Genomic DNA, 15346 nt, shown 5'->3' with positions numbered 1-15346 from the left:
CACGGTTAGTCTCCCACTTAGCGCAGTTTGATTAATTTTCAATTGGCTGCAAACGTGAGAGTCACAATTGTCACAGTCACACTTTTTGGGCATAAACTGGACGTAAAACTGATTTTAAACCCAGTTTAGTCTGTGTTGAAACGCAAAGGCGCCGCAGTGAGCGCAGGAGCCACCGGGGTTAAACGTGTTCCCGTTTGGTGGCGGAGGTGGACCTGTCGGGGGACGACTCGCGAGTTTTGATTGAGGGCTGACATCTGTGCAGAGAGCAGACGGACGCAGCACGCGTTGGAGACGCGGTCATGTTGCAGCAGCGCGTTCTTACGACCGTCCTGCAGCAGTTTTACAGGCAGCGAACCGGGTTTCCGGCGCTGCTGGATGGACGCAGGAGCGAATCAAGTAAGGATGTACTCGTTTCATTCTTATTTTTAGTTAAATTTATGTGTTACTGGACTTCAAGTCCAATGCATAAACACTATTCTAAATGTTTTGGTTCAAACTTGACATTCTTACACAGAACAGTAGATATTTGGGTGAACTCCCGGGGTCACGGACTGGAACTAGGCTAAAGACGCAGATCGTAGAGACGCCGATAGCGGCGGGGCGCGATCGGTCCACGCTGCGCGCGTGACGAACGAGGCGCTTTATCCTGCGTTTTCACGCACGAGGAGGCTTGCGTTCGATGCTAAACCAAATGTCGGTACTTTTACTGGCGCGGGCGAGTCGGAAAGTTGAACAGGAGCGAGTCGAGTGCCTCTCGTGGCCTCGTGTGTGTTTAATTGATCGCATGCGGTCATTTATTAGCTCGTGCGTGGTGTTCCAGCTGCACCGACGTCACGCGTGTTTGTGCGTTTGCATTGGGGTCGTGTGTGTCTGTCTGTCTGTCTGTCTCCCTGCAATGCTGTGTCCCAACGAGTCAATATTTGAGCAGTACCTGGCGGAGGTCAGCCGCTCCTCTGCTCTGTCTGTGCCCAGCAGCGCTTCCAGATGTGGCGGAGCGCACCCTCGTCGCCGTGAAGCCGGACGGAGTCCAGCGTCGCCTCGTCGGGCAGATAATTCAGCGCTTCGAGCAGCGCGGCTTCAAGCTGGTCGGCATGAAGATGCTGCAGGTACGGGACGGGCCTGGAGGTCGCCTCTGTTCACACGCTGCAGTCTAACCGTGTCTGTTGTGAAGGCGTCGGAGGATCTGCTGTCGCAGCACTACAGTGAGCTGAGGACCAAAGCCTTCTACCCCAGTCTGCTGCAGTACATGACCTCAGGGCCCGTGGTTGTCATGGTGAGGCCTCCTGCTGTGGGATGCTGTCATTTCTGTCGCATCCTTTTTTTATTGTGCTGTGGCTCGGTGCAGGTGTGGGAGGGACACAACGTGGTCCAGACCTCCCGTACGATGGTGGGCCCCACTAACCCGGTGGAGGCCCGCGCCGGCACCGTCCGAGGAGACTTCAGCACCCACGTCAGCAGGTACCGTGACCTCATCCGTTTCCTTTTCCACATCAACCCATCGCATTGTGAGACTGCAGCCTGTGTGTCGCGTGAAGGAACGTGGTCCACGCCAGCGACTCCCCGGAAGGCGCCCGGAGGGAGATCCAGCTGTGGTTCCAGGGCCAGGAGCTGGTGCAGTGGGACTGCTGTGACCAGCACTGCCTCCGTGGAGCGTGAGCAGCGCAGGCGGATCGGACAGTGCTGCTGCCGGGCTACAGGTCCGCCTCATAATTTAGCTCAGGGCACTTAAAGAAACGAAGATTTATGCTGAAACGTACCTTTTTACAAATTTGTGCACATTTTTAATCCATCCAATAATATAAATAAAGTGAATGTTCACACTGAGACGTGGGTGATTGTAAATGTCATATTTAAACCTGCTGTCGGCTAGAGGCTAATTATTTATCATGTTATGAAGCATAAGAAATATAATTGAGCCATGTATCGCTAACAACTGACCTAATTGTTTACTTGAAGATTCTTCCCACATGCCTTAACTGCTACTTGACTTGAGATTTTAATGAAGCACTATCATCACTGAAGAATCCTCCTACCTCTGTTTAAAGCCACTGTGATCGAGGTTTGCTTGTCCATAACTGTTTGAAACGTGAACAATCATTTGAATTAAACAGTGTTTACACACGAACGCCGACCCGGTGAATGTTTTTTATACCACAGCTCTGCATGATGGTGGTGGTTTGCTGCTGTGACTCTGGTCTTGACTCAGTCTTACTTTCTTTATTTCTGAAATGAACTGATTAAATGCATTTATTTGCACTCAACTCAAGGTCATTTTTAATGCAAATATTTTATATAATATATATTTTTATTCTATAACTTGTCTGTGTCATTATGAAGCAAAAACTGCTCCAACCTCATGAGTGTTATACAAAAATACACATTTATTTATTCACATCAGTACATTCACTGGAAGAAATCCTTTGTTTTAAGGCTGCACAGAGGATTTTAATCCTATGCGACATCTTAACCGAAATTCTATTGTGATCTGATAAAATCAATATATCCACATTTAACCAAACTACTGTATGTAATTACAGGTTAGATGCAAATAATGAATTCTCATCGGACTTGCAGCTGTTCCGTAGCATCAAAAACACTTTATGTGCACAATAAGGTTTTGTAGTCTGTTCATTTAGTGCTGAGGACCAGTCAGTTTATCTTATTTCATTTGTGGTGTTTTAAAAAATAGTGCTTAAACAAAAATAGAGAAAATTAAAAAATGGGAAAGATAAAAAATTCAAAAAATACCTTTTTATTAAGGTGTTACTGAAAACCTTCTTAGAGTCTGGTTTTAGCCCAGAAATGATCTCCAAGCAAAGTTGGACACGTCTGTCTAAGGAGCCACATCTGTTCCAGTAAATGTGGAAATCGCCTTCAGAATACTTTACTCTGCTCCATCTGGTCAGACTTCAGCTTCTGTTTCTGCATCACTGCCTCCAGTTCTGTGGCTTTGTGCGCATCCTGGGAGGAATAAAGGAATATTACTGAACACACATGACCACACAACCTAACCGGTACATCCACAGTAACCGGACCAACCTCCAGGATGGACTTCTGCACCATTATCTGGCTGTAGAGCCTCGAACCCTCATCAGGTGTCACCATGCGCAACTCCTCCTTATTGAGGGAAAACAGCTGCGCTCCGTTTAAGACGCCCAAAGTTTTAATGGCACTGAACGAGGAAAAAGGACTCGATGAGCTCACAGGAGAAGACAGTTCTCCATTATTAAAGCAAACAGCACTGCAGCTCCTTAGCACCAGGGGGCGCTGTTGCACAGATTATAATAATGATGTGCTTGCACTTACCTGCTGCTGATGCCTTTAGCGGTGAGCCAGGCCGTCACCTCCGCAGGTGACGACTGGTAGTTCAGGGGAACAGCAGCCTCGCCTGAGGCTTGAGAGCCTCTCTTCCTATTTATTTGCTCAATCAGCTCGTCGTTCATGATCAGCACTGCGAGAGAGAGAGAGACAGAGAGAGAGAGAATCTGAAGTGTGAAGATCTCCCTGAAGTTTGTGAATACACGCCATCATCCACTAACGAGGCGTGGCTGATGGAGACGCAGGTGTGGTACCTCTGTTGTTGTTTTCTCCCATGGCTGTGGACGTTGGCACCATGCTGTGAGGCCGCTGTGGCATCGGATTAAGTCCAACCGGGCTCGTTGGAGCATAGGAGAAGTATTTTGCTGGGTAGGCGCTGGGCGTCCTCTGCTTTGGAAGAAAGGAGCTGCATGAGCCAAACAGACACTGTGTGTGTGTGTGTGTGTGTGTGTGTGTGTGTGTGTGTGTGTGTGTGTGTGTGTGTGTGTGTGTGTGTGTGTGTGTGTGTGTGTGTGTGTGTGTGTGTGTGTGTGCACCTTGGTGTCCCTTCGGACCACCGGGTTTTTTCTCTCGCTCTCGGTCACGGCAGACAGCGGCTCCAACATGTTGGAGGGGACAAATCCCACCTGGCCGAAGCGGTTCCGACACCTCCACCAGCGCTTTGACGACTCGATCACCTGTAAAAACACGGCTCTCCAGTCAGTTCTGTGGCGTTCTGCATGAACAGATGGGCGCCTTCCATCCGGACCTCCAGCGTTTCTCCCTGCAGCACGGACAGTTCGCTGCTGTTCCTTGCCACAAAGTCGTAACTGCAGCAGTACAGGAGCTCGCTGTTTTGTTGGGGCTCATTTCCATCTCTAAAACATGAAGTTTACGTGATTCAAATGCTCAACATGGGAAAAAAGTTAAAATTGTTCATTTTGACATTACGTGTCATCACTGACTCACGGGTCATCGTGCTCATCGCTGTGCAGCGCTGCTGTTGCCGCGGCAGCGTCTTGTCTGTGCTGAGACTCGATGGGGTCCTCCAGCGGCCGGCCCGTTGGGTCGGAGGCCCGAGGCTGCCAGCCGTCCAGGAAGACGGGCGCGTACGACGGCGCGGACACGCTGAGCTGTGACCTGTGACCAGCCAGACGTTAGGACCCGGGATCTACACACACACACACACACACACACACACACACACACACACACAGATGGCGGCGCAGACCGTGGTGACGTCCAGTTGGGCCCTAACGACGTCCACAGCTCCTTTTCGGGCTCGGTCAGATGCTCCTGGAGGAGCGAGACGGCGCCGCCCGTCATGGCGGGACTGATCACAGAGGCGCCGAACGCTGGGCCTCCGGTGGTTTTCACCATCTGTTGAAGACAAGCTGCCGACTCAGCATCCAGGAGGCAGAGAGACGAGCGAATGAACGCCCAGGAGGACTCACTAGTGAGAGAGGCGTGAAGATGTGATGCAGCAGCTCCGGTGCATCCGGTTGCGAGATGAATGGCTTCAGACGGGGCTAAAGCAGCAGAGAGACGCGTTTACAGGTGGTTTCCGACGTCAGTACAACTCACAGAAGGCCGCGCTCACCAGTAAACACAAGGAGTACTTGATTTTCTGAAAGATGTCCACAAACTCAGACTCTGGCGGAGGTAAAGCCTTCATGGTCAATAGGTCGTCTGCACGCAAGGCAGAGAGCGTTAGTCCACGAGTAAAATGAGCATAATAATGGGACTGTGTGAAGATGTGAGATAAGGCCTCACCTTTCATTCAGCACAGACATGTGGAAACAACATGGAGCATGATTCTAATCACGTCAGCAAGTTTGTGACGCAGGTTAAACCCGTTAAAGACTGACCTCACTGTTTTATTTAAAGCCCGAATCACAATGACTGTGACTTCAGGGAAATAAGACGTCTGACAAAGAATGAAAAACAGAAGCAGTGCACAAACACGGACGTCGATCTGGAACGTCCTGAAAACCAAGAAACAAACCTCCGGCGCGAAACGTAGCGGGTCGGCCAAGAACAACAGCAGCTGGGAGCAAAAGCATCATCATCATCACCACCACCATCATCATCATCACCACCAGTACTGACGAAGGCCTCAGCTCCTCCAGGTACATGAACGCGTCACAGTGTTTACGCTCTCTCTATTTAATTCTTATCAGGGCCATTTCCATTGCATTTGTCTGCGTATCTGCAAAGGAACAACATGGAGCCTGTTGCTTAATATTGACTTCACCTGAAACAAACAAATACGACTCAGCAGCAACGCAGACAAGCATCTTTCTAATACGAGGTGGGACAACAGCGAGGGTGTGGAGCGCTTGTTGCAGCTCGCTGCAGCACAGACAAAGCCAGCGGTCGTGACTAACGTCGCTCTTTATCACTAACGAGCTTGTTCTCATTGCTTCTGGTTTGATCGAGGGTCACACCTAAGTGAGCGCACAACAGCCAGGCCGACACCCAGGACACTGATCTAGTGACAGCAGAGCACAAAGGAAGGAGGCTGAGAATTTAATTAATTAATTAGTCTAATTAATCGTGCTTCATGGCTCTTGGCTGTGACATCAGCTCAACTATGTGTGTTTGATTGTGACCCTAGACAGAAACCTTCCTGCCCGTTGACCTACTTCCTGCTCCTTCGGGTCTGAGCCTCTGTTCGTGACCGCCGATGCGCTGCAGGAGGTCTCACCTTCGCCGTCCTTCTTCTTGTTCTTCTTGCTCCGCTTCTTCCTCTGGTTCAGGACGCTCTGGGCCTCGGCCGTCTGCTGCAGCCGCGACATGAAGCGCTCCACGTCGTCGAAGCAGTGGTTCAGGATCTCCTGATGGAGACGCAGTGACAGTGTTCGCTCGGGGCGCCCGCCAGCGAACCTCACACTTGCTCGGGGCCTGTTTTCCACTCACCACTTCGCGCTGGGCGTCCACTGGGCTCGAGCCGCCGCCGCCGCCGCCGCTCTCTGGGCAGAATGCATGAAATCAAGCTGGGTCTGAAAAACGGCACAAACACACGGCGCCGGTACCTTTCCTGGAACTCGCGTGGGCGGAGGCGCCGTCGAGGGGGTGCTGCGCTCCCCGCGTCATCATCACTCGAACCCCCGAGTGCTTCCTGGGGGTGACGGACGGCGGCCGCGCAGACATCTGTCGGTGAGAGACGCGGCGTTAGCGCTCGCCCTGAATGAGTGCAGCCGCATTCCACGGGCAGTGAGCAACACAGGACAGGAAAAACCGCTGGGTGCCAGGTATGCGAGCGACACAAGCAGCAGACCTGTGGCAGCGCTTTGCTCACGAATAAAGCCAGTTACTCATAAAAGCAGCCAAACTGTTAGACATTCAAACATGGAGTAGCGACACTCAACACTGAGGCGACAGGTGGACTGTACCTGGCTCTCCATCTTAGGAGCCCCTTCTGTCTCTCTCTATCTCTCTCTCTCGCCCGCTCACACAAAGTTAACACCTGAAATGTGAATACATCACTCTACCTTTCGGTGCGGTTTAAGCCTTTAAATCCTCGTCGACTCGTACCCCTACTGAACCTCGCTGCTTACACAAGTACGTCCCACCTTGTGGAGAAATGCAGGAACGGGAAAAACCAGTCGGGCGCCTCGCGTGCGTAGCGCTGATTCACGCGGCTCCTCCTCCTGCTGCTGCTGCTGCGTTTTCTCTGCGACGCTTCCTCCTGACAGGTATGTCTCCCTGCAGCCGCCTGTGGCTGGTGCCGAGGGGCTCAGGTGATCTGCTGTGCGTGCCATTCCTCAGATTCTCAGCCTGCACACATTGAGTTTCGCCTGAACAGATGCCAAGACGTGAAACAGATAAATGGAAGTTTACATTTAAACAATTGATAGAGCGACGAGTCTAAGAATGGTTATTATTCTAAGGAGGACAAATACATTTGAACTTCTTTCTTTATAATATTATAGTGATAACAAGCCGTGGTCTTGTAGTGGTTTATAATCACTGGAGCAAAAAGAATCAGCTGTCAATCAATGAGTTGTTAAAGAATTTGTCAAAGTGTCGTGAGTGAATAAGGAAATGGGCTTTAGGCTTCAATCACGTAAATTATGACGGGTAGGAAAACATGAGGACGGGTGAAGAATGAGACTAGACATCAGTGTGACGACAGGAGCTCTGCTCGTTTCTCAACCACCTGGTTCCTGATTGACTGCGTGCTCCTGAGCCAGGTTTGAGCAGAGGACAGGGGTGTCAGAACCAGCAGCAGTCCGAAGGACCAGAACACGTCTGTATTGGACGGGTTTCTGCAGTTGACCGGTATTGTAGCATTAAATCAACAACTTGAGTCCATGAACTGCCTGACTTTGGCTTCATCCTCCTGCACTTTGGAACAATTAACCCGGTCTGATCAGTCCCAGACCACAAAGTGCCTCAAAAACAAACAACTAATACCTAATAAGAGTCAGGAGAGACTGAGCTGAGAGAAGCCGCAGTGCTGGTGAACAGTGACACCAGCTGGTCCCTGAACGTCTCCACGCGCCGGCGCTGAAGACGGGACTCCAGCTGAAAACGAAAGGCACCGTGGTAAAAATGACGTAAACGCCACAGAGTCACACATTCACCTCCATGATTCGTGTTTTCAAAACGGACCGATGCTATAATGACAATATGACGCGTGTCCAGGTCCATGGCTGGACTATTCACACTTATTATGTATGACACACGGCTGTTTTGCAGTGGTGCGGGGCAGACAGGCGCGTGAGCAGCGTCTCAGCTGAGGGATTCAACCCTAATCCGTTTTTAGACCACTATCACTCACTTTGCATGTATTTACTGAGCTAAAAACGGCCCCGCTGACGACGCGCGAGACACTAAAAGCAGTGATTATTCTCTTTCCTCCGACTTCACTCTTCATGTCTAACGTGTTGAGCTTTAACAGCAGGGAACGGACCCCGACCAGCCGAGGAACATGTACCGGTCAACTAAAAGTCCAGTTGGGCCAGTTTGTGTGCACAGATCTGTATTTCACACGCAGTTCTTTCAATATTGACGTGAACCTGCGTAAATAAGCTCAGACTTGGCACATTTAGTGTCACTTGTGAGAATTAGAGCCACTATTTAAAACATATTTTGTTCCCGACTTTATTTTAGCCTCATAATACAAAAAAATATAAATAAAAACTTCGTTAAAAGTCGGAACCAAGGTATTTTTGTAAGGTTCTAATCCTCTTTCCTGCATATGAGCGTGTTTGCTGACTTTTCATCCAGTCAAGGTTAGTTAATGAGCGGCTGGGACGTCGTCGCTCTGACTCATTTATCTTCGCTCTTCGCCTGTAAACAGCCCCGCAGACGCACGAGCCGCGTCGGGACACGGTCTCCTCCCGTCGCTCCTTTTTTTAAACCCCCAGGGGCTCCACGCACGCGGCCCCCACTCCCCACCCCCTGCCCTGCCCTGCCCTGCCCTGCCTGCGGCTGCTGCCCTGCTCCTGGGCTCCGGTAGTTCGGCCCCTTGCGGTCGCCCCATTGGCTCCGCCGCACTAACTTCTGCCGCGGCGACGGCGGAGTTCGGTCCGACGCGAGGAACGCGAGGCTGCGCGTGATCCGAGAGTTGTTGTTTTTTTTTGTCGCGCAACAAATCAGCGGATCCGTCTTGAGATCACTTTGAACGACAAAAGCGGACGAAGCGAGCGGGTCCGTGACCAGGGCCGAAGCGTGAAGGGCACAGAAACAGCGGCAGGACTGGTGGAAACCCTACTCCGCTCCCGGACCGTGCTGACAGCATGGTACGTCCACCGCACATCCGCTCCAACCAGAACGCGCCTCTGGTGCCTCTAATATTCGACCTCCGCCCGCTCTAATAAGCGCGTGTTTTGCTGCTGCGTGCGTTCGACACACGAGCCAGTTGAAGGCTCGGATAATCTCGCCCGTGCAGCTTTGTGCATTGTCCGTGTGCTGATAGAAAGCGCTGCTGACGCCCCAAAACATCGGAAAGTTTAGAATAATATAAGTATTATTATTATATCTGTCTGCAGGCCAGTCTTTGTATTGACACATTATGACACCACAGGAGAAGCATAATTTGAAACTGTCATAAATGTTTAAAAATGTATTATTTATATTTTTATTTATATTAATAATAATAAACTTTTTAGTTTATTCTCCCAGAAACAAAGACGCACGAGTCTCTTTATGCATTGATTCGTAGGTGATGTCATTTTGGTTCAGAGCAGCAGGCGCTCACATGTGTAGTAGTAAATAAAGGTTTCCAGCAGATTTACGCTGTTGGACGTTCTTTACAGTCGTCCTGCAGCTTTAACACCGTGTGAGCGTTTTTGGCCCCTTTTTGGCTCCGCTGCTCGTTTCTGCCCTTTAAAACCTAAACACTTCTCTGATTCATGTCGCGTCGACACCCTTTGCTCCTCGCGTGTAAAGAAAGTTTGAAACTTACACTCTTTTAAAAGGGGCTCATCGGACCTGGGGTGTTTTTTCAAAATATGTGACGTAACAAATCGTGCTTGCACTCGTCTGACTGTAAGAAGAGATCGGAACAGTGCCCAAATGCTCGACATTCAGAAAACAAAAATAAAATTCTGTAAAACTCAATATTTAGCTTCAGACAGTGAATTTGGTGATTTGCTATAAAATAAATGATCATGTTTGCGCGTGTGTACTTGTACACGTGGGTTTGTTGAATATGTTGTGGGATAAAATCCACTGATATAAATTTAGTAAAGTAGATTAAAAAAGAAAAAGGTGCATCGTATTCGTTGCTTATTATGAGTCCTTGTAGCCTGTGTGTGTTTGTGCAGCCCATAATACAAACGGCTGTCAGTGTCTGTGCTGGGGGAGACGAAGGGGCCCAAAGATAATAAGATTATCTGACCGTAGGTGGAGTTACGAAGAAAAAAAGCGAAGAAAGTTGAGTTCTTCTCAGAAAACATGGAGGTTAATGTGAAAACGCACCACTTGTTAGAACACTGATTCAGTGTAAAGGTCTCTCCTGTTTCTCCTGCATTTCCGCCACCTCTAAATAGTGTCAGCACCTCAGCACCACCCTCTGTGTGAACCAATGTAAACCTAACACCCCCCCCCCCCCCCCTTTCCCACCGTCACTGAAGGCGCTCTGCTCCGGCCCGCGGCTCGGCCCACCCGCTCCCCTCCCCTTTCTATTTGCGTGTGTGCGCGTATTTCCGTCTTTGTGTTCACCTGGCCCCTCCGGCGCCGCATCTTGACCAACCGCGAGCTCCCGTCGCTCGCACACCTCTTGTACTTTTCCATTCTCACCATTTGATAGCGGCGCATTCAGAGAGAGCGTCCAGATCGTGCGGTCCGTTTGGATCTGGGCGGCTCATGTGACCCAAGTTCACTGGTGCCGCTCTCTAGTCTATATTCTGCCCATCTAAACCATATGTATTATAAATAAGTGAATAATAGAACGCACGCACATGAGGTTCTGTCCCCAAAGACCTTGTGTGTTTGTGACCAGACGGAGAAGCGCTCGCTGGACGACGGCGCCGACACGGCCTGGCTGGGCGACGGCCAGTCCGAAACCCGGCTGTCCCCGGACGCGGCCGCGGCGGGCGGCGCCGACCGCCCGGCCTGGGACTCCAAGGTCCAGTATGTGCTGGCGCAGGTGGGCTTCAGCGTGGGGCTGGGCAACGTGTGGAGGTTCCCGTACCTCTGCCACCAGAACGGAGGAGGTGAGTGTCTGCAGAGCGGGCGCCAGCGCCAGCGCCAGCGCCAGCGCCAGCGCCAGCCCGCTCCCTCGCTATGTCCTCGTTGCAGGGGCCTTCATGCTGCTCTACGTCTTCCTGCTGCTGATCGTGGGGGTGCCGCTGTTTTTCATGGAGCTGGCAGCCGGTCAGAGCATCCGGCAGGGCAGCATCGGCGTGTGGAAGCACATCTCCCCGAAGCTGGCCGGGATCGGCTACTCCAGCTGCATTGTGAGGATCTGAGCCCACACGCACACACACACACACGCACACACACGCACGCACACGCACACACGCGCACACGCACATGCACACACACACACACGCACACACACACACGCACACACGCACACACACACACACACACACACGCACACACACGCACGCACACGCACGCACACGCACATGCACACACACACGCACACACACACACGCACACACACGCACGCACACGCACACACGCGCACACGCACATGCACACACACACGCACATGCACACACACGCACACACGCACACACACACACACGCACGCACGCACACACACACACATGCACACACACACACACACACACACGCACGCACGCACGCACGCACACACGCACACACGCACACACGCACACACACACACACACACACACACACACATGGTCACTGATCGCTGGCAGGGAAGGTCACACATGGCAACCATGGCGGAGAAAGAGTGGAGCGCTGGGTTGTGTAATAGTTTTCTTCCAGACGCCACAAAGCAAACACGGAGTAGACGAGGACGTGTGTGTAAATATAACACCCAGATGTGAACCTGTACACGAAGGATCCAGACTTTTTTAGTTTCTGCTAAAGTACTAAAGTTCTCAGCAGGTATTTTATCCCAAGCGTTGTCCCATCAGGTCTGCTTCTTCGTGGGACTTTACTACAACGTCATCATCGCCTGGAGCCTTTTCTACATGGGCAACTCCTTCCAGTATCCTCTGCCATGGGAGCAGTGTCCGCTGGACGTCGGCACCAACAGCACAGGTAACCACGGCAACGGGTGGGCTCAACCAAGCTGGCGGGTCGGGCCTCCTCACGCCGTTGTCTCTCCCCCGTCCACAGTACGAGAATGCGCCAGCAGCTCGCCAACGTCGTACTTCTGGTTCCGTAAAGCCCTGAACATCACGAACTCCATCGAGGAATCCGGGGAGTTTAACTCCGTCATGACCGGCTGCTTGTTGGCGGCCTGGGCGATCGTCGCGCTGGCGATGATCAAGGGCATCAAGTCTTCTGCAAAGGTACGACCATCTCCCCCGATCGCCCCAGGTGATGCAGATCATACCTGCTTCCGTCTAAGCTAAGCTAAGCTAGCTTCCTTCCAAGCTAAGCTAGCCGTCTTCCAAGCTAAGCTAAGCTAGCTTCCTTCCAAGCTAAGCTAACCTTCTTCCAAGCTAAACTAAGCTAGCTTCCTTCCAAGCTAAGCTAGCTTTAGCTTAGCTGCTGTGTGAACAGAAACCACCCTCTGCTTCTTTCCTTTAATCTTAGGTGATGTACTTTTCTTCAGTCTTCCCCTATGTGGTGCTCTTCATCTTCCTCATCAGAGGTGTGATGTTGGACGGAGCAATGGAAGGAGTCACCTACATGTTTTACCCCAAAGTAAGATCAGACGTAGACGCCTCAGAGATGGGCGGTTATTATTGTTGGTAGTAACAGGTGGTGTTGTCTGCAGCTGGAGATCTGGGCCAACCTGCAGGTCTGGCGCCAGGCTGCCACGCAGGTGTTCTTCGCCCTCGGTCTGGGCTACGGCTCCGTTATCGCCTATTCCTCCTACAATCCGGTCCACAACAACTGCCACCGGGATGCGCTGATGGTCTCCGGCATCAACTTCATGACGTCCGTGCTGGCCTCGCTGGTGGTCTTCGTCGTGCTGGGCTTCCGGGCTAAGAACATCGCGACGCGCTGCGTGGCTGAGTACGGCCGTTTACAGAACCGCCACGGACCTCGAGACCACAGCGGACTCTCAGGGCTTCTTCCATTTTAACCTTCTAGGAATCTTGGCCTGGTGAACACCATGATGTCCCACGGGTCCAGACAGGACTGGTGGCCTTCGTTCAACGCGACAGATCCAGGATCAGTGTCTGTAGACGAATACAGAGAGTGGTACAGTCGCTACAGCGCCGCAGTGGGTCCCAACATCACTGACTGCAGTTTAGAGGAGGAAATGAATAAGGTTAGATGTGTACATTTAACTGTTTATGTAGAAAAATAAGGTAAAATGAACTTGAAGAGATTTCAAAGATCGTATGGGGCCTTTGCTCTCTCGTCCTCATAACCATGTAACACATGGACATAGTCTTGTCCTGTTTTGATAGTGAGAACTGCGGGGTGCCTTCATGAACTCAAAGGCTAAATATTTCAATAATAGTACGTAGGCTGGGTGCCGCGGTTCCCAAGGCCCCTGAGGAACCTGCTAGAACATAGGATCTCCAGCTTGTGTAGCTGTGCATGAAGCCCATGCTGGTCCGTGGTATGGAAAGTATAAAGGAGCCCAGGGAAGCCAAATAAACAGCGAGCTACATGTTATCTCGCAGTGTTTGTCCGGGTAAAAGAGGCCTCCCTTCGAGCGGCAGGGGTCGGGACGTTGAGCCATGTGCCGCTCGCGGCTGCAGCCGACATGCGGACGCGTCCTGCTCACGCGTGTGTCTGTGCAGGGCGTGGAAGGCACCGGGCTGGCCTTCATCGCCTTCACCGAGGTGATGGCCCTCTTCCCGGCCAGCCCCTTCTGGTCGGCGCTCTTCTTCCTCATGCTGCTCAACCTGGGCCTCAGCACCATGTTCGGGACCATGCAGGGCATCCTCACGCCGCTCATGGACAACTTTGGCCTCCTCGGGCGTCACCGGACTCTTCTCACCGGTAACTACAGGGATTGGAAGGCACGCCCCCGTGGAGTTCATTCGTTTGTATTTCTGTGTTCCATCGCTCTTATCTTTTTAGTGTCCAGCTGTGCTTTGGGCTTCTTGATCGGGCTGTTGTTCACACAGCGCTCAGGCAACTATTTCGTGACTATGTTCGATGACTACTCGGCGACGCTACCGTTGATCATCGTGGTCATTTTTGAAACCGCCAGTGTGGCCTGGGTTTATGGAACGGACCGGTAGGAGAAGACGAGCGTTGCATTGTGAGATTATCCCACCTGTTCTTATTTTGAAAAGATGCTCTTCGTGCCGTTTGTTTTTGCAGCTTCCTGGATGACATTGAAGTCATGCTCAAATGGCGCCCCCCGGTGGTGTACAAGTATCTGTGGAAATACGTCTGCCTGTTTGCAATGGTCGGTCTGCTGGCTGCCAGTTTAGTGCGCATGGTCTTCAAAGGGCCCACGTACACGGCCTGGAATCAGAGCACAGTAAGATTCTGGACTCTGGCTTTTATATTAGCGCGGCTCTCGCTCACGTTTTCCGTCTGACGCCCTTCTCCTCTCCCTGTTCAAGGCATCAGAAATGACCCTGGCGTACCCCGGCTGGGCGCTGGCTATGATCGTCATGCTCATCGCGTTCGCCAGCCTGCCGGTGCCCCTTGGCTACGTGCACTCCAGGCTGAAGAGCCGCGGGGCCGGCGGCGCCGAGTCGGAGGAGCGGGGCGGCCAGGAGATGCACCGGGAGCTGTACACCAAGTGCAGCTCCACAGAGCCGCCGGACCCCAGCCCGCACCAGCGGGGCCCCTGCGAGGAGGACGGGCCTCGACCCAGGACCGGCTTCCTGCCCATGGGCAGTGAACACTACCTGCTGCTGTCCCAGCAGGAGGAGGAGGACGAGGAGGAGGAGCAGGATACGAGGGTGTGAACACAGCGGCGGAGACGAGAGATAAACCAGCAAGAGTCTGCAAGAGGAGGGAGTGATGGAGAGAATCATCATCATCATCATCATCATCATCACAATACTGTTGACAGTCCAGGTTGTTGGTATCTATATTGGTGGAACTACACCAAACTAAGTTATACAGATTCAGTGGTTACGAAACTTTAACTTCCTCCATTCATTTCTGTGGAAACACTTGTAGGCTGACACAGAGAACCTCAATTTAGCAGCTAGTGTTTACCGCAACTCAGATTTCCTGTGGGGTTCAAACTAATTACTGGTCAAGTAATTAGTACACACGACTGGTGAATGTAGCAACTGTTGTATAGTATGTAATGAATGTTTAGTTAAATTAAGCAACTTGTATTGGTTGGCATGAAAACATTGTACTTTAAAAGTGTGTGTGCGTGTGATGAGATTTTAATATGTTAGTAAAATAATATATAACTTTATTTTTTTATTGTTTTACCTCATCGATCAAAGCAGTTGTAGTTCCCCATCAGACACCACACAGGGTGTTCTATTGTTTTCCACAGGCATTATTT

General features: G+C 51.4%; 3 protein-coding genes across 6 annotated transcripts; 2 read left to right on the top strand and 1 right to left on the bottom strand.

Annotated features, from left to right (window-relative positions):
- Positions 1-156: 156 nt before the first annotated feature.
- On the top strand, positions 157-2125 carry nme4 (NME/NM23 nucleoside diphosphate kinase 4). Of its 2 annotated transcripts, none has more exons than XM_029159774.3 (5): positions 157-396; positions 976-1106; positions 1172-1273; positions 1346-1458; positions 1536-2125. In XM_029159774.3, the coding sequence occupies exons 1-5, from the start codon at positions 300-302 to the stop codon at positions 1654-1656; spliced, it is 564 nt and encodes a 187-aa protein (XP_029015607.1). In that variant the 5' UTR covers positions 157-299; the 3' UTR covers positions 1657-2125. The 2 variants fall into 2 exon arrangements, with proteins under 2 accessions (XP_029015607.1, XP_029015606.1); XM_029159773.3 differs by having other exon boundaries at positions 163-396; positions 973-1106.
- A 236-nt stretch (positions 2126-2361) lies between these two features.
- eps8l1a (eps8 like 1a) lies at positions 2362-6941 on the bottom strand. 2 transcript variants are annotated; one of them, XM_029159736.3, is made up of 14 exons: positions 6792-6941; positions 6333-6450; positions 6217-6269; positions 6005-6134; positions 4898-4986; positions 4752-4826; positions 4529-4677; positions 4267-4437; positions 4067-4175; positions 3855-3995; positions 3573-3705; positions 3307-3451; positions 3040-3172; positions 2362-2961 (listed from the first exon to the last, which is right to left on the bottom strand). In XM_029159736.3, exons 2-14 carry the CDS (start codon positions 6448-6450, stop codon positions 2875-2877), a joined length of 1533 nt encoding a protein of 510 aa, XP_029015569.1. In that variant the 5' UTR covers positions 6792-6941; the 3' UTR covers positions 2362-2874. The 2 variants fall into 2 exon arrangements, with proteins under 2 accessions (XP_029015569.1, XP_029015568.1); XM_029159735.3 differs by having other exon boundaries at positions 6693-6845.
- Positions 6942-8622: 1681 nt separating this feature from the next.
- Positions 8623-15253, top strand: slc6a16a (solute carrier family 6 member 16a). 2 transcript variants are annotated; one of them, XM_029159725.3, is made up of 12 exons: positions 8633-9047; positions 10751-10964; positions 11050-11207; positions 11865-11991; positions 12070-12245; positions 12493-12603; positions 12677-12918; positions 12997-13177; positions 13659-13860; positions 13942-14101; positions 14188-14350; positions 14436-15253. In XM_029159725.3, the coding sequence occupies exons 1-12, from the start codon at positions 9045-9047 to the stop codon at positions 14784-14786; spliced, it is 2088 nt and encodes a 695-aa protein (XP_029015558.1). In that variant the 5' UTR covers positions 8633-9044; the 3' UTR covers positions 14787-15253. The 2 variants fall into 2 exon arrangements, with proteins under 2 accessions (XP_029015557.1, XP_029015558.1); XM_029159724.3 differs by having other exon boundaries at positions 8623-9047; positions 11865-12245.
- The last annotated feature ends 93 nt before the right edge of the window (positions 15254-15346 follow it).

Source organism: Betta splendens, chromosome 8, assembly GCF_900634795.4.
Source record: "Betta splendens chromosome 8, fBetSpl5.4, whole genome shotgun sequence".
Lineage (NCBI taxonomy): Eukaryota > Metazoa > Chordata > Actinopteri > Anabantiformes > Osphronemidae > Betta > Betta splendens.
The sequence above is the reverse complement of the archived record's forward strand: the minus strand, read 5'-3'. Positions and strand labels throughout refer to the sequence as shown.

Excerpts from the sequence above, each read along its gene's own strand:
- eps8l1a (XM_029159735.3), bottom strand. Across the intron at positions 4,827-4,897 it reads AGTACTCCTTGTGTTTACTG|CCCCGTCTGAAGCCATTCAT; the intron begins GTGAGCGCGGCC and ends CTGCTGCTTTAG. Across the intron at positions 3,706-3,854 it reads TGGTCCGAAGGGACACCAAG|AGGACGCCCAGCGCCTACCC; the intron begins GTGCACACACAC and ends CTTCCAAAGCAG.
- slc6a16a (XM_029159724.3), top strand. Across the intron at positions 10,965-11,049 it reads CTGCCACCAGAACGGAGGAG|GGGCCTTCATGCTGCTCTAC; the intron begins GTGAGTGTCTGC and ends TCCTCGTTGCAG. Across the intron at positions 14,102-14,187 it reads TGGGTTTATGGAACGGACCG|CTTCCTGGATGACATTGAAG; the intron begins GTAGGAGAAGAC and ends TTGTTTTTGCAG.
- nme4 (XM_029159773.3), top strand. The coding sequence starts at position 300 with ATGTTGCAGCAGCGCGTTCTTACGACCGTCCTGCAGCAGTTTTACAGG. Across the intron at positions 397-972 it reads TGGACGCAGGAGCGAATCAA|CAGCGCTTCCAGATGTGGCG; the intron begins GTAAGGATGTAC and ends GTCTGTGCCCAG. Across the intron at positions 1,274-1,345 it reads CAGGGCCCGTGGTTGTCATG|GTGTGGGAGGGACACAACGT; the intron begins GTGAGGCCTCCT and ends GGCTCGGTGCAG.